A 20,313-nucleotide genomic window follows, 5' to 3' on the forward strand; every position below is an offset into this window, starting at 1 on the left:
TTTGGCACTTTCCCGTACCACATTGTAGAAACGTAGTGCTTTGCCGCCATCTGCTGTTATTTTAGTATTTTTACAGTGATGCATTTGAGAGAGAAAAAAAAAAAACAGACTGAGCCAATAGCCGTGTGCACATTTAATCATATTTCAGTGTCGATCGACACTGTGTGTCGTGACGTTGGCCATGTGACACGTAGCCAATAAAATGCCAGAGCTTGAACACGAGAGCACTCGCGTCGTCAACGCAAACATGAGTCACTGGGGCGCCCGCCGGGCTATAAACATGCCCTTGAAATATCCAGCCGATGGGACGTGAGCAGTGCAGGGGTGTCATTTCCTTTGGCGCACCTTGCGATGATGCTTTGGAGTGGCAAGAAAAAAAAAAACTCAAGAGGGCTTGGGGTGGGGTGATTTTTACTGACTCATCTGGGTCTCCATGGCCTGGGCGGCCCACTCGGGAGCTGCTGTTCGGATCTTTTCCAGGAGGTTGTTAACCTGGAAACACAGCGACTGGATCTGCTTGTCCCACGTGGGAAGCGGCTCTCGTGCTGAAAAACGATATCGACATATCAATAAATGCTCAAATGGCTTTCAATAAAACAGTCCGGAACACCTTTAGTAGAGCACCCCCTGCTGTCCACGTGACACTTTTTTTTTGTTGCTTTTTCCACACTGACGTCCTACAAAATTGTCACATCAGTGATGCAAGAACTGTCTTGTTTGTCATTCACAGAACGCAAGAAAAACAGCCAATGAATAATTTCGATAATACCATCTGTCTATATCGCAGATTTTCTTAACTCACTCTCAAAGTGCACAATGCCGTCAATCTGGTCAATGAATCCGTTCATGCGTCCTTCGGTGATCATCTGTGATGCAATCTTCTCAGCCTGTGAATAGGAGCAGGAAAGCTAAATCAAAACAGCGACAAACAAAACAATTTAAAATGCAATACTTTGTGGCCATTTTTGGGTCATTTGACTCCCATCCAGTTTTCTCACTTTGGCCGGAGGGATTTCCAAAAGTGCTCCGAGCTCTTCAAAGGTGATGTTGTTGTAAAGTTTACTGGCGGAGAGCAAGTTGTGTTCAATCACAGCTCTGTCCAGGATGCTGGAGCCTGAAGTTCATATCGGGTCAAGTCAATATAAATGTAAGCATTCCATCACATACTAAGATTGTGTCAGTTACAGGTTTGGTGGGTACTGACCGTCCGCCGTGGTGGCCTTCTGATGTGGCATGAGCATGGCGGCAAACTCCTGCAGCTGGTTGCCCCGGATGATGCGGTCCAGGTACATTTTCTCCAGAATCCCGTACGCGGCCAGCTGCTGGCAGCGCTCGTCCTTGAAGAGGGTGGCCAACATGCGGGAACGTTGCTGGCCTGCAATCGCGGCAAAATAAAACATGAGCAAATTTCCCAGCATCACTTGGCAAGAGTATTCGTACCCGCGGACGCCAGAATGGTGCAGTTGAGCGCGTGCTTGAGCGCCTCGAGCCGCTCGCTCTCGTGGACGATGGATTTGTAAGACAGCTCGTTGTATCGTTGCGCTGCTTCAATGAACTTCCTCCTGAAGTCCAGGACTCTGGCGTAGCACACCTACAGGAAGTGACAGAGTAATGCATTTAAAATTCAACGAAATTGATTTCATCGATTATTGATAGCTCACCTTGTAATGTATTTGCAGCTGTTCATTGGAAGACTCGTTTTGAAGCAGCGAGGCTCGGTTGATGTAAGCCTCAGCCTGCACCGGGTCGTCATCCTCCAGGTAGAGACGGGCTATTTTCAGGTAGGTGTCCAACTTGTAGTCTACATTATATTGTCTAGAGGAGGGCGAAAAAGAACGTTTAATAGACCAGGAAGGATCTCACGGGTGAAAAAATTGCGCTCGTGGCTTACTTTTGCCCCGTCTCCAAAGGGATACCGACTAAAACCTGGGCGGCGTTTCTCCAGTCGCCCTCCTTTTCGTAAATGGTCGCTAAGTGCTGTCTGATAGAGGCCACCTGTGCAAAGTGAAGAACAACACTTTAACGTGGAGCTATAGAAAGACGCAAAACTGAGGATTAAGAGGTTGCATGTTTGTGGTATGTTATAAATATTTAATGAAGTACCTGCTCCTCAAACGAAATGACCCTCGGCTGGATCTTCTCCAAAGTGAAGTGATACACCGCCTTGGCCGTGGTGTCGGGCAGGTTAGGCAGATGCGTGCAAAAGTCGGTGAGCAGCTGTCTCGAGATGACTAGACTCACGTTTTCATTTACCACTACGAGAACACGAAAAATAGAGGAGAGGAATGTGTATTATTATTGCTCAATATGCAACACTATCAAGCACTTTAAAAGTGACTCGTTGCATACTTGCTTCAACAAAGGCCTTCAGGGATTCAAGTTGATCCGCATCTGTGAACTGGACAGCTTTTTCCAAGATTTGTCTATATCTGAAATGAGATATGCAATATAAGGCAACTTTTTCCACAATTTAAAACGGTTCTTAGCAAAATAATTTAGAATGAATCAAAATATTAACAATTTGACATTCCATCCATTGTCATCTATGCATTTTGCTGTCCTCTCTGGACAAGAACTGTAAAAATCAAATTCATGTCCTATACTTTCAATTAAACAATGATCTTTGTTGCCCATCGTTAGGCTAAAAGTAGTTGCTAACTAACATGAAAACGTGCAGATGGTTTATGTGGCTCGAACGCTAGCCACATGCCTACAATTTTAATCATTCAAACTATATTGACGAAATAATTTCAATCTCAAATACATGCAATTCGAGAAAATCACCTATATAGGAGCTATAGCAAAGGAGCTACCATTAGCTTAGCTTGGTTTGTCATGGTAACACCTCCACCCGCCTTAGTCAAACGGAGTTCTTTCTATTTCGTACCGGGGAGAGTTTGATGCATGCCAAATAAATAAAAAACACTTTTCTGGTAAGCGTCACGTACTTGGCCGATAGATCTTTGTGGGAGCCAAACGAATTCATCAGCTGTGCGAGCTCCTGCCGCACTTCGGTGGCCATTGTCACACCGTCCCGGTTGTCAACAACGCCGCTTCCGCTGCCAAACGTGTAACTTCCGTTTAGAGGCGAATAATCAAAAAACCATTTTTAATATTTTTTATTTATAAAATCTATATCGACCGCTCAGTCCGACATTCAAATAGCATTTTTAAAATGTAATTTAGATAAAAACAAAAATCAAGGAAATCCCAAAGGTAATCCTCCTTACCGTCAATAGATGGCGGAATACGAAATGTTTTCATGGAGGCAACCGGCCACTTGGTTGTTTGGGACGTTCACCTAAAACCATCGACTATATTGTATACCAATACACATATGTTGTATATGTATGGATTTTTTATTTTTATTTATTTTTTACTAATTCTGCATGGAAGGTACCTTGGGGGGGCTGAATTGCTGCTACTGTAACTTTAACAATGACGTATTGGTGACGTATGTGGAGGAAGGCGTGGCCGACCTGTGAAATGTCAGGGAGGAATGGCGCTCGGCGCGGTATTTTGAACAATCGTCTTTTGCTTTCCTGGTTTCTCCCGCAAACGCCGGCTCGCGTCAGATAACTCAGGTAAGCGCGACTCGGTGCGGGAAGCTCGCCGCAGCTCCAGCGGAAAACACCACTACGCGTGGCTCTATATTTGTAAGGTGTACAAAATAAACGTAGAGCTGAAGCTAGCTCGGGTTAGCCTGCTCGCCAAGTTTGCTAGTAGTACAGCAGTTGTGCTCCTCGCCCTGGATGATGCCGTTTCGGACGGTTGACATCCCTTCATGAACAACCGGTTAAAAGCATTTTGCACCCTGGGGCAAATTAAATTCGCGTTCATGGTCGCATTAACTTGTCCAAGGTAGGCGCTAACGTTCCGCAGCACAGCACTAAGACGTTTTTTTGTTTTGTGCAAGGGTTGTTTTGGTGGCGTGATGTTCATTCACAACATTATTGCGTCTAAGGTCCACGTTGTTATTTTTACTGCCACCGAGCGTTTTATTTTGATATGTTTAAGACGAGATATGCTTTATAATAACTCATGTCACCAAACAACCTGTTAAACAAAGTTATTTAAAAACAAACACACAGACACACAACTAAATTGAGTAAAAGAGGATACGTTAATCACTCCGTGCCTTTGAAACGAGACTATTTTCTTTCCACCATCGGAATGATCTCAAGTGACAGATGGGGAGAAGGGTTCTGGAAAAACTAAATTTAACTTTGCTCACCAAGTCTTTACTTATTCATTTCACTTTTGTGAACTTTTAGATCACTGTTTAATATATTTATACTTATTATTATTAATTTGAAAAATAATAAATTCTGCTGTTAGCTCGGCCGTTAGCCGCGCAGCTAGCAGCACTGATGACGAGATAAAAATGGCGGATCTTTCGAAATCCAAGCCCGGCCTGAAATAGTAACGCAGCCAAGTAAATAGCTCGCTTTCGCTCTCTTCCTTTGCCCGCGGACTAGGGCCTCCTTCCCGAGGTGGTTTTCATGTCCCTCCACACATACAAAGTAATACAACTTTCCGGCCGTTTTGCACAAAAGCAGTCGGTTAGCCAAGTGTGGGGGGCTAAGCGAGCCCCTCGGTGGGGAAGACGCAAGGATTCTACCCTGGGATGATGATGATAATGACGATATGATTATGTCATTAACCTGTAATCAGCTGTCGGCCTCGGCTGTAAGCCTTTTTGTTGACGGTAAAGGACGTTTTTCTGGCACGCTTAAATTCCAAAACGGGGTATTTTGGGTGGGTGGGCTAACGTTAGCTAGGCCACCCTGGCGGTTTGTTTACGTTCACCTCAGAGCTTCTAAACGGGAACATAAACGCTCTTAGACAAGGCAGCTGCGCTTATTTTCAACGTTATCAACGAATTTAGGCTTGTGGGTTATTAATATATTTGTCAACGAGTTGTACTGCATACCAGTACTATTACAAGTCTCTGAACCTTGACCTCTAAGTAGGCTTACCTCACATTTCCTTTTTTTGTTTGTTTATGTTGCAAACTTGGTCAGCTCTCTGCTTCCTCTATTGGTCGACGAGGGTGAATAAAGTTTTTTTTTTTTATCTGAACTCGAGATATTTATGCTCATTTTTGACTGACATGGTCCAATTTTAAGAATCATAAGGGTGACTTTCGGTTGATATTTCGACGAGCCTGTTTGTCTTTTGTTAAAGGTGTGCCGGGGTGCCGAGTCATCGCCAACATGGACGTGGTGTCGCCCGAGCTCAACAGCCTCCTTCCAGATGAAATCATGGACATGGAGGCCGTTGAGGAGGTGGCTCAATCCAGCCAGGACGCGTCCGTCGCCATGGAAACGGATGCGTCCCCGGAGAGCGTTGTCACATCGACGGAGCACGTCGTCACATCGACGGAATACGTCTTATCAGCGTCAAGTTTGTCCTCCCCGCTGGTGACGCTGAGACCGGCGCTGGCCACCTCCACTGCCGCCACCAGGACCACGGACAGCATCGCGGGGACGACGGTCACCACCAGCGCCTTGCAGAAGCTCACGGTGCCGCTCAGCATCTCCGCCGCCAACCATCAGATCATCCTCAACAAGGTGGCTTCGGCCCAGGCCACGGAGGCGGCGCGTTCGGTGGGGGGTCAAAAGCTTCTGGTGACCACCATCGGGAAGACGGGACAGCCCATCGTGCTGCAGCTGCCCCACGCCGCCGCCAAGGCAGGGGGAGCGGCGGGCGTGGCCGACGCAAAGTCCATCAAGTTGGTGGCCATCGGCGGGAGGTCGGATTTTAAGCCAGCGGTTGGGAGCGCAGTCGGCTTACAAGGGCAGCAGCTCCAAACCTTGCAGGTTGGTTCAAACGAGAACAATCGTATCGCTTTGCTTTGTAAGCAGAAATTTGAGATGCAGTCACTATTTAACCAAATATTTCTGAGGTTGTTTTTTTGTCTCATGGTTACCATGCACCAGTATGTGCACTAGAAGGGCTTTAACCCAAATTGTTTTCATCTCATTTCAATCTCTTTTTTTTTTTTTGAATACTAAATTGAAAGAGTGCGCATTAAAGCGCGCTCCATGATGCTGCTTTCTTTATGACAGCTCGTCGAATTATGGATCGGACTGCTCTTGCATGAGCCTGCTGTTGTTTTGTTGTTGTCTTGGCTTAGATGTGGACAAATAATTCTGTCTCTTTCTCGATCCTTTGTCATGAACAGATTGCAAAGAAAACGCCGGCGTCCTCCGCTCCGCCGATCAAGTACATCATCAACAAGCCGGTGAACAGCAAAGTGCTGAGTCCGCAGACATCGGGCTCTCCCGTCATTGCGGGTGAGTGACACTTTTTCAAACGCTCTCCGCGCGCGGTTAGCGATTCTGTAGCTAATGAGGGCGTCGTCTTCGCAGGACGTGTCCTGGCGCAGAATTCGCCGACGATGCCTCAGAGGACGATCACTCTCACAGAGTCCCCGCACAACACCACCATCAGCATCCAGAGCATCGCCGGCAAAAAGATCGCCATCTCCCCCCTCAAGACCCCTAGCAAGGTGAAGCTTTGTGCCGACTCGACAGCCGTATGTTTCCATGAAATATACGTATTCCCAATGTTGGCTCCGTCTTACGCTTGTTTTCCCTCCAGGTGACGGTGGTGTCTGTGGCGTCGCCGACCTCCGGGGGGACTCAGAAGTCGATGACGCTGCCGGTCAGCGTGGCGCTAGGCCAGCAGATCCTCTCCATGCAACAATCTACCACGGTGTCGCCCGTCAAGGTGGCCGCCAGCCAGGCAGCGGCGCAGGTGAGCGACTATTTCAATCAGTGTGTTGTAAATTAAGAAGAATAAATATTCAGATTGCAAACCTTAATACTCATCGCCTATTGTCTTTTCTATTGTAAGCATTTTTGTTAGCAAAATAAAATTAAGTCCAACTCCCAAATGCTCGTCCCTGAAATGAATCCCTCGTCCTCTTTCTAGAATATCAAATCGGTGCAGGCGCTGGGCGGCTCCCAATTCAAGACCATCATCCCGCTGGCGGCTCAGCCCAACATGCAGCCGATCCAGGTGCCGGGAAGCCGCTTCCATTACGTGCGCCTGGTCACGGCCACCACGGCAAGCGGCGCCGTGCAGCCCAGCGCTCTCAGCACCAGCACCATGCAGACAGGTGACTCAGATTGTGGCGGCGGCGGCGCTGTTCCCGAATGATGTTGTGGAAAACACAGACTAAACATGGCGCGTCCCACAGCTAAACCCATGGTGGTCAGCACGGGGGCGGTGAGAATGTCGGTCCCGATCGTTACGGCGCAGACGGTCAAGCAGGTAAAGCGGCGCACCAAAAACACTTCTTGATCTTGTTCCTGATTCAAACTTGGGCTCATGCCCAATGCCGCGCTTCGCCCACAGGTGGCGCCCAAACCTCTAACGTCGGGAGCCCAAGTGATAGGCGGCACAGCCACCCAGCAGCGCCTCATCATGCCCGCCACCGCGCTGCCGCAGCTCCAGCCCAACTTCGCCAACCTGCCGCCGGGCACCGTCCTGGCGTCGGCCCCGGGCGGCGGCAACGTGGGCTACGCCGTGTTGCCGGCGCAATACGTCACGCAGGTTTGGTGCCATTTTTAGTCCCAAATTTTGAGTTCCACACGATGTGATATTGACACGTGTGTATCCGCGTGTGTGACGTGAAGCTGCAGCAAGCGCCCATCGTGACCCTCGCCAATAACTCCACTTTTCAAACCTCCGCCGCCACCATCCAGACTCAGGCCCGGCTCCCGCTCAATGGGTGAGCACCCGACTCTATTTCCGGGGCGATCCGAGCGCTGATTTTAATATACGCAAGTGACGTTCACGTTCTTGACTCGCAGCATGTCGGCCGAGGCGGCGTCGCGGCCGAGGAAACCATGCAACTGCACCAAGTCTCAGTGTCTCAAGCTGTGAGTGTCAACACGCCGTTGTGAAGGGCACGTTTCAAAATTCTTATGATGCGAGTTTTATTTGTATGCTTGGAATGTGTATGAACGACACACTTTGTCTGTCTTCAATCTGCCCTCAAGATATTGCGACTGCTTCGCCAACGGCGAGTTCTGCAACAACTGCAACTGCAACAACTGCTTCAACAACCTGGAGCACGAGGCCGAACGCTCCAAAGCCATCAAGGTATGTCGCCGCCCGGCCTTTTCCAGCACGTCCGATTCGAGACACGAGCCTTGACGGTCAGCCCCTTTGTTTGTTTTTGACACAGACGTGTTTAGACCGCAACCCGGAGGCCTTCAAGCCAAAGATCGGCAAGGGCAAAGAAGGCGAGTCGGACCGGCGCCACAGTAAAGGCTGCAACTGCAAACGGTCGGGTTGCCTGAAGAATTACTGCGAGTGCTACGAGGTGAGTCTTCAACTCGGCACGGCTTCCAAAACGAACCGGAGTTCTCGAGCTCCCTCTTCTCCTTTGGTGTTCTCGACCCAGGCCAAGATCATGTGCTCGTCCATCTGCAAGTGCGTCGGCTGCAAGAACTTCGAGGAGAGCCCCGAGAGGAAGACGCTCATGCACCTAGCCGACGCCGCCGAGGTGAGGGTCCAGCAGCAGACGGCTGCCAAGACCAAGCTCTCCTCGCAGATCTCAGACCTGCTCAAGAGGACCACGCCCGTCATCTCAAGCGGCGGTGGCAGGTACCAAAACACTTTTGGAAAAACAAATCATAAAACACTTTACACCTAGTACCACCGCAAAAAATACTTGAATCTCAACCTGGCAAATATTCCAATGTAGTTGCTCCAATTTTATTTCTGAAAAGTTTTTGTCTGTGCACTCATTTGTTCTCCTCCCAGACTCCCATACACGTTCGTTACAAAGGAAGTGCTGGAGGCGACGTGCGAGTGCCTCCTGGAGCAGGCCAAGCGGGCAGAGCAGGCGCGGCAGCCTCAGGCGGAGGCAGAGCGCTTGATTCTGGAGGAGTTCGGACACTGTCTCATGAGGATCATCAACTCGGCGGGCAAAGCCAAAACAGACTGTGCCGGCATCAACAGCTAGGCCGGCTCCGAACGGACACATATGGAGCATCAGAGACGCTCGTTTTGGCGCAAAAGTAGCGCTCCGCTTCCAGCTTTTATTCCCCCCCCCCCCCCTTTTTATACTCTTTTGCTGTCCTCTTTCCTATCTGATGTTTTATGGTGAAAATATGGTGTCTAATGCTATATTTGTGCTCCCACTAGATAAAACGCAACACATTTTTGATATTTATTTTGACAAGTATTTGTAATTAGTCAGTGCTAATCTTATGTTGCTTACACTGTTCATTAATATTATTGTTATCATTATTAATAATAACCAAGGATACATCTATTCGGAATCTGCGCACTTACGGAATGACTCAAAACTGGCCAAACATTTGCAATCCTCATGCTAAAGAAAAAGAACAGTATTTGGCGGATACACAATGGAAGAAGCACAGAAATCAACAAAACATCCAAATCCGGCGGTGAGTATGATTGGTTGACAGTGTGGTGTGCCTTTTTACATGTTGGTGGAACACAGTACAACAGTTTTTAATCGCTTCAAAACCACCCTAATACATTTTTGATTCATGCGCTTATTCATCTCCTGTCAATCACAAACACTATTGTAAAGAACGTATTCGGCATTACAGCAACCTTGTGCAAAACTCTGTACATTAGCTAAATTGTACAAAATAAAACAAATATTTAGCTATGTATTGAATTCAAAACACAAAAACGTGATTTTCTTTTTCCTGTTGTGCTTACTATATCCGTGCAGTAGGTGGCGCGGTTTAACATCCAAAAACGCGACTCGATTAAAAGTAGTTTTTTTAGTGTTCGTTTTAGTCGCTCGAGGGCTCGAAATGGTGTTTTATATTTAAAGTGAATGATAGCAATTATTGACGAAGTTTTAAAAGCGGAGTACAGTGCAGTAAGACATGCATAGATGTTTAGCATTGCGTTGGGGACTTTTTTTTAATAACCGTCGAAGAAGAAAAGGCGGAAGTGGAGTCCTCCTTTCGAAGCACGGCGTGGTGGACGCACAGCAGGTAAAAAAATAAAGTTTTATTCATGTTATTGTCAAGTAAGTGTGTATTGAGTGTTGGAGACAAACTGAACTTCTCTTGGCGTGGCGTGTGGTTCTTGTGTATATTAAAAGCGTATCGGTTTCGACTATTTTTCAGTTGAAGGGCTCAGAACGCACACAAAGCGGACCAGAAAAGTAAGTATTTTTAATTTCATGTTGATTATTGTGAGTTCATAGCCATCCCAATGATTATACCAATCACTACCCATCTGACCCATTCGCAAGTCTGGGAAAGATTATACACGACATAACGATGAGGGTTTAGGTCATTTAACTGAAAGTACTTGAACACGTGTAGATTTGCCATTTTTAATCACTTGGGTCTTTTTGTTTTGTGTTTTTACAGAGTTGTCCTAAAGTGGCTGTGGAAGACTGTTTTGTTCACCTATTAATAAATGTGTGCACTCTATTTTGTGTTGTGGTTTTGTCTAACTTCATTTTCACGTGAACTTAAAAAGCACGATGCCAATTAAAAATATTTCTATACTCACAAAACACTTATAAATTATTTGAATGTTCTGGTATTCGCTGAGAAGTAAATCGCAAACTAACATGCTGGACGAAGCGGAATCAGAACCGGAAGCGCCATGCTTTCTTCTTCGTGACCGGAGCAAGTTCTTCTTCGTGGGTGGAGGCTTCCGATTGACGCGTAGTGCCACGTTGATGGAGCCCAGTGGGGACGTGGAAATTCAAGTGGAGAGCGAGCTCAGCAGGTACCGGTAGCTACGTGTAGCGGCCGTCCTGTCCTACGTGGGGGGGAGTTGTTTCAGCGTCAAAAGAAATTCAAAAGTAGCGAAAACAGCTTCTTGTCAGTTCCCCCCCCTCCCCATTAATTAATTTTATGCCTGCGCGTATATGTGACAAGGACCACGGAGAAAAGCAAAGTAACGCAAGGTAAGCCAATTGATCAGCTGTCAGCTTCCCACTAAGCCTATTTATTAAATAGCATCGTCTTGCAATACTTGCTGTATATTTTTAAGTCACGGTTGGTTAATTAAAGACTCCGTGCATGGGTGTGAATGTGAAAGTAATCGTGTTTGTCTGGATGGTGCCCTGCAGATTTGCCGGCGACCAGTCCAGGTTCTTCTCTAGCCAAGTCATTTTAGGTTAATTGAAGACACAATTAAATTGAAGCGTATTCAATTAAGTTAAGTTGACTTCTGGCAAGAGAAGCGGTACTGGACTTTAGTCATAATCCGTGTCCAATTTATGGTCTCCCCCAGGGCACCAAATTGCTCACAATGGCTCTAAGTAGCCTGGGGGCCTGTTCCAAAAAATAGATTAAAAAAGCAGTGATGAATCATATGATTTATATCCTTTTTTTATTTTGGGTGTCATGTCCTTCCATAAGAAATGGCTCGAACAAGATATAAAGCTAAAAAAAATGTCAATATTTTCAGAATGAAACTGAAAGAGATCAACCGTACCGCCATCCAGACCTGGAGTCCGGCGCAGCAGCATCCTATCTACCTGGCAACAGGTGCGAGCACCAGTGACCAGCGTATCAGATGATGTCATGTTATACTTGAATGAATTATTGTCCAGGCACGTCGGCGCAGCAGCTGGATGCCTCCTTCAGCACCAATGCCTCCCTGGAGCTCTTTGAGCTCGACTTGTCCGACCCTTCTCTGGACATGAAATCATGTGGCAGCTTCTCTTCGTCTCACAGGTACCCAAAGAAACAAAAAGCAAATTTGTGGTGCGCGATTAAAACGAGCCCCCACCCTCAGGTACCACAAGCTGGTCTGGGGTCCCTGCTCAGAGGACTCTCAGGGTCACCCGGCCGGCTTGGTCATCGCTGGTGGCGAGAACGGCAACGTCATCTTGTATGACGCCGCCAAAATCATGGCCAGCGATAGTGACCCGGTCGTAGCTGAGAGCGACCGGCACACGGGCCCGGTGAGAGGACTGGACGTCAATCCCTTCCAGGTACGCCACCCATCTTTTCTCTTCACCCGCTTCTCGCTTAGCTCACTCTTCATTTTCTTCCTCTGTGGTGCAGACCAACCTCTTTGCATCTGGCGGAAATGAGTCTGAAATTTACATCTGGGATATCAACAACTTTGAGTCCCCCATGACGCCAGGACCCAAAACACAGGTATGACTTTTTTTGTTTTTACTGTACTGTGCGACTGTGTATAATATTGCTTGCGTGTTGACAGCCAGTGGAGGACATCGGCTGCGTCTCGTGGAACAGGCAGGTCCAGCACATCCTGGCCTCGGCCAGCCCGAGCGGTCGCGCCTCCGTATGGGACCTCCGCAAGAACGACCTCATTATTAAAGTCAGCGACCACAGCAACAGAGTATGTCGACCGCCCACCAGAAGAAAATTTTTTATTGCAAATAACGAAGATACGTCTTTGCTTGTAGATGCATTGCTCCGGACTGGCTTGGAACCCAGAGGTGGCCACCCAGCTGGTCCTGTCCTCCGAGGACGACCGCATGCCCGTCATCCAGATGTGGGATTTACGATTTGCTACCTCCCCGCTCAAGATTCTGGAGAATCACACAAGGTGCAAGCATCCCATAACAATTAAGGGAAATAATCTCACGGTATAATCGTAATACATGTTTAAAAATAATACTTTTTTTTTTTTATTCTTTCAAAATGAATTCAAATTTATTTCACTGTAATAATCTAAAAGGTGATTTTTGTTGACCGGTGTGACTTTTCCTTTGGTAGAGGCGTCCTCGCCATTGCTTGGAGCATGGCCGATCCTGAGCTGCTCCTCAGCTGCGGCAAAGACAGCAGAATCCTGTGCTGGAACCCAAACACAGGCGAGGTGAGCAAATATTTGTCCCATCTCCTGCATTTTTTAATTTAAAAAATGTATCCGAAGTGACCTTTGCGGCCCGCTCGCTTCCACCGACCGGTCAGGTGGTGTATGAGCTACCAGCCGGTAGCCAGTGGTGCTTTGATGTGCAGTGGTGCCCCAGGAACCCGGCGGTACTTTCAGCCGCTCACTTCGACGGACACATTGACGTCTACTCCATCATGGGCGGCAGCAGCCAGGCGCAGAGCCAGAGGCACGCTGACCAGGTGGGACACACTTTTCATGCAGATCCCAATGACGCATACAGCTTTTGCATTTTCACACAGCATCCCGAAATGAGGTTCAATTAAATCCATTCAATGAGTAGTTAAGATGCTCACTTTCTTCTTTTTCCAGATTAGTAACTCCTTCGGCAACATGGACCCCTTTGGGACAGGACAAACACTACCACCACTGCAGCTACCTCAGACGGCTGCCCGCCCTGCTAGCATCAACCCCCTGAAGAAGCCCCCCAAGTGGATCCGCAGGCCTGTCGGGGCATCGTTTGCAGTGAGTTTCTGAAATGGCACTTGTTTCCTTCCCTGTGGTGTTCCTCAAGGGTCAATCTTAGGACCCATCAGGCACAACAACAACAAAATTCTTTTGGGGAGAGATATCAGGATGCTTTTGTGAGAACAACAATGTCCTGATCCTGACTTGTCATCCTGCAGTTTGGCGGAAAGCTGGTATCCCTGGAGAACGGCCCGGCAAACGGGCAGCAGCCCGGTGGCCCCCACCTGGTTCACATCAGCCAGGTGGTGACAGAGACGACCTTCTTGACGCGCTCGGAGCAGCTCCAGGCTACGCTGAGTGCGGGCACCTTCCAGGAATTCTGCCAGGAAAAGATCCAAGGGGCCCAGGACCAGTTTGAAGAAACTGTTTGGTCTTTCCTCAAGGTAACTTTCAGATGATGAAATGATGTACACTTGAAAATAAAGACCTGCGTGTGTTTTCCAGGCCAACTTTGAAAGTGACATTCGCAATAAATTCTTGGAGCTTCTGGGCTACAACAAAGAGGAGCTTGCTGCCAAGGTGAGGCCCACCCACCCGCGTGTTGGATTAAAACACCAAACCGTATTTATTCATCTAATGTTAGCTTAATGCTAATGCAAAACGTCTTTGTTGTGCGATCGTGTCTGCAGATATCTGCGGCGCTTGAGGGCCAATGTGCTGAAGCTCGGCCGGTGGACGCAGCGGTCGCTCCCGCCAGCGCTCAGCTGCCGCTTGACAATCCAGAGGCAGCGTTCGACCTGATCGCCAGCGCAAACATAAACACGGACGCCGCTCCGGAGAGCCTGGACAGCACCGTAGGAGAACTCGACCTGAGCGTAGCTCCTCAGGAGGAAGTGGAGGAGGAGGAGGAGGAGGACATCTCGTTGGAAGAGGTAACTGAGACGGGACATTCAAAAGTCTACGATGAAGGAATGAAGAGAATCAAATCGGGGGGAAAATGGAAATACGAAGACTGAATTGAACTACTGCAAATATCAAAGGGGAGAAAAGGAGTCATGTCAGGATGCGCCTTTCCTCTTTTCCAGGAGGTGCCGCTGGACGAGAAGGAGGAGGAGGAGCCCGAGACTCCCGCCCAAGTCAAGGATGTCTCCAAGACTTCTGCAGAGGGAGTCGATCTCAGCATCAGTAAAGGTAATCATAACAAATGAGGATTTTTATGGATGTAATAATGTTGTTGTTTTTTTTTTTTGTAATTCTTAAATTGTTTTAAATGTCTTTTCCACAGACATGGATGGTCTTATCACACAGGCCCTGCTAATGGGCAACTACGAGGCGGCCGTGGAGCTCTGTCTCCACGACGACCGCATGGCCGACAGCATCATTCTCGCCATTGCCGGTGGCGCCGACCTCCTGGAGAAGACGCAGACAAAGTATTTCCGCAAGATGCGTGGCAAAATCACCAAGGTAGAATTCAAAGAACAATTAAAAGTACCTCCCGATTTGCGTCTTCAAATTTAATGGGTTTTTCTGTCCGGTAGCTGATCAGCGCCGTGGTGACTAAAGACTGGCGCGACGTGCTGACAACGTGCGACCTGCGCAACTGGAAGGAGGCGCTGGCGGCCGTCATGACCTACGCCAAACCCGCCGAGTTCTCGTCATTGTGCGGTAAAGCGAGCGCCGTATTTGGTCTCGTCGCCTTACACGACTGGCAAATAGTTAGCGATTACGACTCACTCGTTCTCAGACCTCCTCGGGGTCCGTTTGGAGGCGTGTGGTGACCCCGATCTGCGAGCTCAAGCCTGTCTGTGTTATATCTGCGCCGGCAACGTGGACAAACTGGTGGCCTGCTGGAACGCGGCCGGCCAACGAAACTGCCCATTATCCCTGCAGGTGTGCTGGGGAACGTTTTCCCATTCTGTCTCTTTGCTCTTTCCATCACGCATGGATACAAAAACATGTTGATGTGCTTTTGTTTTCTATCCTCCACACAGGACCTGGTGGAGAAAGTGGTGGTCCTGCAGCGCGCTATGGAGCAGACTCAGCGCTCGGGTCGTGACGCCAACGCCGGCGCCCTGCTGGCTGAGGAGATGGCTCGCTACGCCGGCCTTCTGGCTTCCCAGGGCAGCCTGTCCGAGGCCATCGGCTACCTGCCCAACAGCAGCGGTCAGGTGAGCTAGCCACAGCTGCAAAAGCTAGCAGTGCTAACAAGCTAGCCTGTGTGAGAAGATGATCATGTCTGCCGTCTATTCGACTGCCAGGCGGCAGTAGAGCAGCTCCGTGAACGCCTCGGTCGGGCTCTGGGTCAGCAGGCGGCGGGTCCAGTCCGGACCCCTAGATCTCAGACTCAGCCTGGCGGCCTTCAGCCCCGCCATGCTTTCACCCCGGTCCAGCCTGCTCCCCTCACAGGATCCGTACCGCTGCAGACACCCGCCTCCATACCGGCCCAGCAGCAGTATTACCAGCCTGTAAGTACCGCTAAGGACCCAAGAGTTTTGGCCTAATTACAGATTATTAATTGCAAAAAAAAATACGTGTGTGGTTCAGGGGAGGTCCGCCTCCACTGTCACCTCGTGGAGTAACCAGACACCGACATCCCTGCCCAACGTCTCGCTTCCGCCGCAAGTGGCTCCTCCCTCCGAGCAGCAGCAGGTACCCCGATTGTTCTCTCAAACACCTATGCCCGTAATCTAACTGGAATTTTCTTTCCTATTCCCAGCAGGCCGAAGCGCCAAATCCTGTCTACGGGATGCCGCCTTCGGCCCCCGCGGCCTCTGCCGGCTCGACCTACATGTACTCTCCGCAATACCAGCGTGAGTCTTTATTTAGGACACAAAAAAGTAGGAAGGAATAAAGACGGCAAAGCTTGTTTGTTTCCTTTAAACAGTCAAACATTTCACGGTGGGAATGTTTGCCGTCTTAGCATGTGTCTATGACTTCTTCCTGGATTGTTTCCCCCCCCACTAACAGCATCTATTGAATGTCAGCCCAACCCCAGGTCCAGCACTTCCCGCCTGGAGCCTTTCAGCCTCATCACTACTCTGAGCCCCCTTACCCTCCTCAGCCACCCGGCTTCCTCGCCCAATGCCTGCCCTCCTCTCCTCCTCCTTCTTCGCTTGCTCCTTTCTTTCCCAGCTGCTCCTCTTCCGGAGCGTCTTTCCAGCACGACGCGCCGGGCTTTCCTGGGTCGTATGTGCCGCCGCCTCCGCCCGGCGGAGTCTCAGGTACAAAGTTTGAGCTCGAGCAGACCCTCGACCCCCAGGCAACAGGTGCGAGAGTCCGCCGTGACACCCTTTAATCGCCCGAACCCGTCCTGTGTGCCTTTTCCTCTTCCTGTGATTCATCTCAATCAATTGATCCATAGACTGAATGATTTAATCACAATCATTCTACCAATAAGTTGATGACAGGCGCCAATCAACTTGTTAACCAGTGACTTGATACCAAAGGAATTAATGACTGATAACTAATTTCTTTATGATCCATGAATTAATTAATGACCACTGATTTGATAACAAATATGGTGAAATATTTCCGGAGCAAACCATTCTGTTTGCGTGTACAGGGCCCCAGAATGGTTGGAATGACCCTCCAGCTCTGAGCAGAACATCCAAGAAGAAGGTGACTCTTCTTTTCTGTGAATCCACTTGACACTTTTCTTCTTTATTATATTAATCTCAATTCCCCAATTTCGCACAGGTCCCGGAGAACTACACCCCGCCCGCCCCTATCACTTCTCCCATCATGGCTCCTTTGGGTTCAGACCCTAACGCCCACCCTGTAAACTCTGGAGCACCGCAGGGCTCGGTCCCGGGTCCTCAAGGGGGGTTCCAGACGATCCCCCCGCCGACCCTCAACCCAAGCATACCCGCTGAGGGAGCGCCCGGGGGCCCCACAGGAGATGCCATACAGGTGGGTATCATTTTGTATTATTTTGTGGCGAGGTAATTAACTTGACGAAGGACTGTGTCCAGCCCTCGCAGTGCATCCCGGCTGAGAAAATCGCCAAGAAGCCCATCCCGGAGGAGCACTTGGTCCTCAAGACCACCTTTGAGGGCCTGATCCAGAAGTGCTTGGCTGTTGCTACCGACCCGGTCAGTGAGAAGGAAGAAACTTGTTCATGTTAGCGTGAGCCAGCTAACACTTTTCTTTTGAATTGTTCCAGCAAACTCGGAGGAAGCTCGATGATGCCAACAAGCGTCTGGAGGCGCTCTACGACAAACTGCGGGACCAGACGGTGAGTTTTGTTCATTCCAAGGGAAAATATCACTTTCTATTCGACTTCATAAAAACACAGCCATAACTGAATCGCTTCTGCATCACTTCTGCATCACTCCTTTTCCCGCAGCTTTCTCCCGCCATTGTGGGGGGTCTGCACAACATGGCACGCAGCATCGAGGCGCGGGCCTACACCGAGGGCCTGGGCATCCACACGCACATCGTTAGCAGCAGCAACTTCAGCGAGACGTCGGCTTTCATGCCCGTCCTCAAAGTGGTGCTGACGCAGGCCAACAAGCTGGGCGTGTGAGCCCGTGTGGTACCACGTGCTGCCAATCAAGGGCTATTTTTTTTATTTTTATTTCCACTACCAATCATGCTGATTGCTTTTAAATTGACTTTATATGAAGTGATACAATCCAAATGGATCATGTTCAATGCCAACAGGAAGAAAAAGGGAACAGTCGGAGCATCTCAATGAGCAGAACTAGACTGATTAATTGATCATTCATGTTTTTAAAAACTTTCTTATGTCAGCATTATTGTTTTTAAGAAGTCTGAGTTGTTAATTGCGCCCATTTAGGTTTTTATTTTCCTCCTCCTTTCAACTCCGCCTACTTGGACCAAGTTTTAATCCAACCCCAATACACTCTGCATCCAAAACTGTATTATTCTCTGCGCTTTATTTACAAGGTGACTGTGTCACCGGATACTAGATTAGGAACGGATGCAAAATCTAATAAACAAAAGGACAAAGTGATGAGGATGGCACGTTTACTGTAAATAAGACAAACCACATAAACATTAAGGTTGAGGCCTTTAAAAATGTGCTTTCGTATACTTGACGTCTTTTTCTTTTTGGAGCCTCCGTTAAGCTCTCCCTGTCACTTCCAGCTGTCCGAAGGACGTGATGACGTGATAGTGAGCGGCTTCCTCATCCGTCAGTTCCGTGTTCCCCGGCCGCACCACCACCACCGTGTTGACGCCGGCGTCCTCTGCCGCTTTGGCCTCTGCAATCACATGGTGGGGTTAGACTAACTCGTTTTCTATATGACCAACTTGAAGAAGAAAAAAAAAAAAAATCAACCCAACGCCTAACCTCATTTAAACACGGTGCTTTATTTTGTTTGTCGCATGTTTTTACCGAAACACACCGCATATCTGTAGAGCGGACGTGACATCTGTAAGGCTGTTTATTTATGGTGGGAAATTCAAGTTCTGGGGCAAGAAAGTTCTTTTTTGGATAATGGATGCATATTTCCTGAATAAATACAGTACGTGCTCTTTTAAATGCTGTGTCCAAATTAAGCGTGAGGTGCCACTTGAATAAATGCCTCGCCTCAAAAAGCTTTCAAGAGAAACTTATGTTTGCGTATTTTCTTCAATGCTCTCATAGATGTCGTGATCGTGTCCTAACTAATGAGTGTGTCTGCGTAAGGCAACAAGGTATAAGAGGACAACCTCGTGTGACGTCCGTCAGGAAGGTGATTTCTTCTGGCGGACAGCCGATCCTCTCAGCGATTCTTTTGTAGCTTTTGGGGTCCACTTTGGCACCAACGGCTGTGTCAAAGTGACCGTCAAATAACTGTGGAGCAGGAAACATTTGTCACAATAACACATGAGTTTTTTTGTAGATGCCTCCAAAATTCCATGTTGCCTGGAGGGCACAAGTGAAGAAATCCTCATGACCAAGAAAATACCAACATCTAAAACGTCGCCTTCTACGGAATGCGAGAAGAGCAGTTTTTGGGCTTCCACGCTGCCCGATGAGTAGATGAAGACTTTGAGGCTGTGCCCTCGCCACCTTCGGATGGACGGCGTCACGTCCTGGTAGATTCTGTGTATGAATGCACCGTCGTTTTAAGTTTCAGATAGGACAAAAAAACCCTGAAGGTTGTTATATTGGTTGCCACCATTTTGGTGTCAAGGAATTCGATCAAAGTAAGTCGGTGACAGATGAGTCCACTTACTCGCCTTTGATTGTGCCAGACGCATACGCCACTCGCCACATGTGACCCTGGAGCCGCTTGAGCGCCGTGGACTTGCGGTCGGCGGCCATCTGCCACAGCACGTCGCTCACCACCTCGCGGATGGCCTTCTCCTCGTCCGTGTGCACCGTCTGGTCCACGGCGTGGACGGGACACGCCCGGTTCTGCCTCATGTCCTCTTCGATCTGTTGGAGTTTTGTGTGTTGTTTTGATGAGTCACATTATGTCACATTTTCAAAGGTAATCTTTTTTTCATTTGATAGGATGTGTTTAATAACCTGTTTTTTAAGAAGATGAACATCCTGTTTGCACTCGTCTTCCTCCCAGTGGGCTGACAGGTAGTCTTCAAGATGCTCCCGTATGTATGGAAACAGAATATCCTGCAGTGAGAATGTTTATTTTGAGACGTTGACAAACAGGAGTGTCTACTAAATTAGCTCTTTTTTTTTCTCTACAAAAACCTACCTTTACAAAGGTGATTGGAGTGGTGGTGCCCTCGATGTCCAGCAAAAGGGCAGTGGTGCGAGCAGGGATCGCTACAGTAGCCATTGTTGTTGATTTTGTTTTACCCACGGCTTAGCTAACCTTAGCCTAATTAGCTTCGCCGGACCGGTAGCTCGGTGTGTATGTGACGCTCACCGGTCGTGCAACGCTCGCTAATCAAATTGGAAATGGCTAGAAATGGTTTTAAAGGGGGGGAAATATGTTATACTTAATTCGCTAGTAGCATGGTTGCGGCTCTAAACATATGTCGACCCTCAGCAGTAGTATCAAGGCGAATCAACGTTAAACGTCCGTGTCTCCTCCA

The 20,313-nt window shown here is 48.5% G+C and overlaps 4 protein-coding genes across 10 annotated transcripts; 2 read left to right on the forward strand and 2 right to left on the reverse strand.

Moving 5' to 3' along the window:
- Nucleotides 1-115: 115 nt before the first annotated feature.
- Nucleotides 116-3,053, reverse strand: cops4 (COP9 constitutive photomorphogenic homolog subunit 4 (Arabidopsis)). Of its 2 annotated transcripts, none has more exons than XM_037265284.1 (10): nt 2,949-3,053; nt 2,350-2,429; nt 2,104-2,255; nt 1,892-1,995; nt 1,662-1,815; nt 1,441-1,591; nt 1,205-1,375; nt 999-1,114; nt 803-887; nt 116-545 (listed from the first exon to the last, which is right to left on the reverse strand). In XM_037265284.1, the coding sequence occupies exons 1-10, from the start codon at nt 3,020-3,022 to the stop codon at nt 412-414; spliced, it is 1,221 nt and encodes a 406-aa protein (XP_037121179.1). In that variant the 5' UTR covers nt 3,023-3,053; the 3' UTR covers nt 116-411. The 2 variants fall into 2 exon arrangements, with proteins under 2 accessions (XP_037121179.1, XP_037121178.1); XM_037265283.1 differs by having other exon boundaries at nt 803-908.
- A 414-nt stretch (nt 3,054-3,467) lies between these two features.
- lin54 (lin-54 DREAM MuvB core complex component) lies at nt 3,468-9,679 on the forward strand. Of its 2 annotated transcripts, none has more exons than XM_037265277.1 (14): nt 3,468-3,584; nt 5,188-5,822; nt 6,188-6,299; nt 6,375-6,514; nt 6,607-6,762; nt 6,940-7,126; nt 7,208-7,281; nt 7,366-7,563; nt 7,647-7,741; nt 7,824-7,892; nt 8,013-8,115; nt 8,201-8,338; nt 8,420-8,622; nt 8,782-9,679. In XM_037265277.1, the coding sequence occupies exons 2-14, from the start codon at nt 5,217-5,219 to the stop codon at nt 8,981-8,983; spliced, it is 2,283 nt and encodes a 760-aa protein (XP_037121172.1). In that variant the 5' UTR covers nt 3,468-3,584; nt 5,188-5,216; the 3' UTR covers nt 8,984-9,679. The 2 variants fall into 2 exon arrangements, with proteins under 2 accessions (XP_037121172.1, XP_037121173.1); XM_037265278.1 differs by lacking the exon at nt 3,468-3,584 and adding an exon at nt 3,700-3,861.
- A 973-nt stretch (nt 9,680-10,652) lies between these two features.
- On the forward strand, nt 10,653-18,874 carry sec31a (SEC31 homolog A, COPII coat complex component). 5 transcript variants are annotated; one of them, XM_037265264.1, is made up of 27 exons: nt 10,653-10,930; nt 11,437-11,516; nt 11,582-11,705; nt 11,767-11,965; nt 12,039-12,134; nt 12,199-12,339; nt 12,407-12,549; nt 12,720-12,819; nt 12,915-13,076; nt 13,207-13,359; nt 13,521-13,745; nt 13,807-13,881; nt 13,992-14,234; nt 14,388-14,493; nt 14,588-14,766; nt 14,841-14,967; nt 15,047-15,192; nt 15,294-15,470; nt 15,561-15,767; nt 15,847-15,951; nt 16,019-16,112; nt 16,287-16,568; nt 16,865-16,920; nt 16,999-17,211; nt 17,274-17,393; nt 17,465-17,536; nt 17,648-18,874. In XM_037265264.1, exons 1-27 carry the CDS (start codon nt 10,878-10,880, stop codon nt 17,825-17,827), a joined length of 3,858 nt encoding a protein of 1,285 aa, XP_037121159.1. In that variant the 5' UTR covers nt 10,653-10,877; the 3' UTR covers nt 17,828-18,874. The 5 variants fall into 5 exon arrangements, with proteins under 5 accessions (XP_037121159.1, XP_037121161.1, XP_037121160.1 ...); XM_037265266.1 differs by having other exon boundaries at nt 16,287-16,523; XM_037265265.1 differs by having other exon boundaries at nt 16,022-16,112.
- enoph1 (enolase-phosphatase 1) lies at nt 18,275-20,306 on the reverse strand. Its single transcript, XM_037265292.1, has 6 exons — nt 19,971-20,306; nt 19,784-19,885; nt 19,488-19,690; nt 19,222-19,354; nt 18,979-19,102; nt 18,275-18,527 (listed from the first exon to the last, which is right to left on the reverse strand). The coding sequence occupies exons 1-6, from the start codon at nt 20,052-20,054 to the stop codon at nt 18,388-18,390; spliced, it is 786 nt and encodes a 261-aa protein (XP_037121187.1). The 5' UTR covers nt 20,055-20,306; the 3' UTR covers nt 18,275-18,387.
- Nucleotides 20,307-20,313: the final 7 nt, after the last annotated feature.

This window comes from Syngnathus acus, chromosome 12, assembly GCF_901709675.1.
Source record: "Syngnathus acus chromosome 12, fSynAcu1.2, whole genome shotgun sequence".
Lineage (NCBI taxonomy): Eukaryota > Metazoa > Chordata > Actinopteri > Syngnathiformes > Syngnathidae > Syngnathus > Syngnathus acus.

What these genes read in the sequence shown, in the direction of transcription:
- enoph1 (XM_037265292.1), bottom strand. Translation starts at nt 20,054, where the DNA reads ATGGCTACTGTAGCGATCCCTGCTCGCACCACTGCCCTTTTGCTGGAC. An exon ending in CTCCAATCACCTTTGTAAAG is followed by an intron (nt 19,886 to 19,970) that starts GTAGGTTTTTGT and finishes TTCTCACTGCAG; the next exon opens with GATATTCTGTTTCCATACAT. An exon ending in CCTGACGGACGTCACACGAG is followed by an intron (nt 18,528 to 18,978) that starts GTTGTCCTCTTA and finishes ATGTGATTGCAG; the next exon opens with AGGCCAAAGCGGCAGAGGAC.
- cops4 (XM_037265283.1), bottom strand. Translation starts at nt 3,022, where the DNA reads ATGGCCACCGAAGTGCGGCAGGAGCTCGCACAGCTGATGAATTCGTTT. An exon ending in GAAGGCCTTTGTTGAAGCAA is followed by an intron (nt 2,256 to 2,349) that starts GTATGCAACGAG and finishes GTGTTCTCGTAG; the next exon opens with TGGTAAATGAAAACGTGAGT. An exon ending in CACCATTCTGGCGTCCGCGG is followed by an intron (nt 1,376 to 1,440) that starts GTACGAATACTC and finishes CCGCGATTGCAG; the next exon opens with GCCAGCAACGTTCCCGCATG.
- lin54 (XM_037265277.1), top strand. Translation starts at nt 5,217, where the DNA reads ATGGACGTGGTGTCGCCCGAGCTCAACAGCCTCCTTCCAGATGAAATC. An exon ending in CCAGCCAGGCAGCGGCGCAG is followed by an intron (nt 6,763 to 6,939) that starts GTGAGCGACTAT and finishes TCCTCTTTCTAG; the next exon opens with AATATCAAATCGGTGCAGGC. An exon ending in CACCAGCACCATGCAGACAG is followed by an intron (nt 7,127 to 7,207) that starts GTGACTCAGATT and finishes CGCGTCCCACAG; the next exon opens with CTAAACCCATGGTGGTCAGC.
- sec31a (XM_037265264.1), top strand. Translation starts at nt 10,878, where the DNA reads ATGCCTGCGCGTATATGTGACAAGGACCACGGAGAAAAGCAAAGTAAC. An exon ending in TCCTATCTACCTGGCAACAG is followed by an intron (nt 11,517 to 11,581) that starts GTGCGAGCACCA and finishes ATTATTGTCCAG; the next exon opens with GCACGTCGGCGCAGCAGCTG. An exon ending in AGCTTCTCTTCGTCTCACAG is followed by an intron (nt 11,706 to 11,766) that starts GTACCCAAAGAA and finishes CCCCACCCTCAG; the next exon opens with GTACCACAAGCTGGTCTGGG.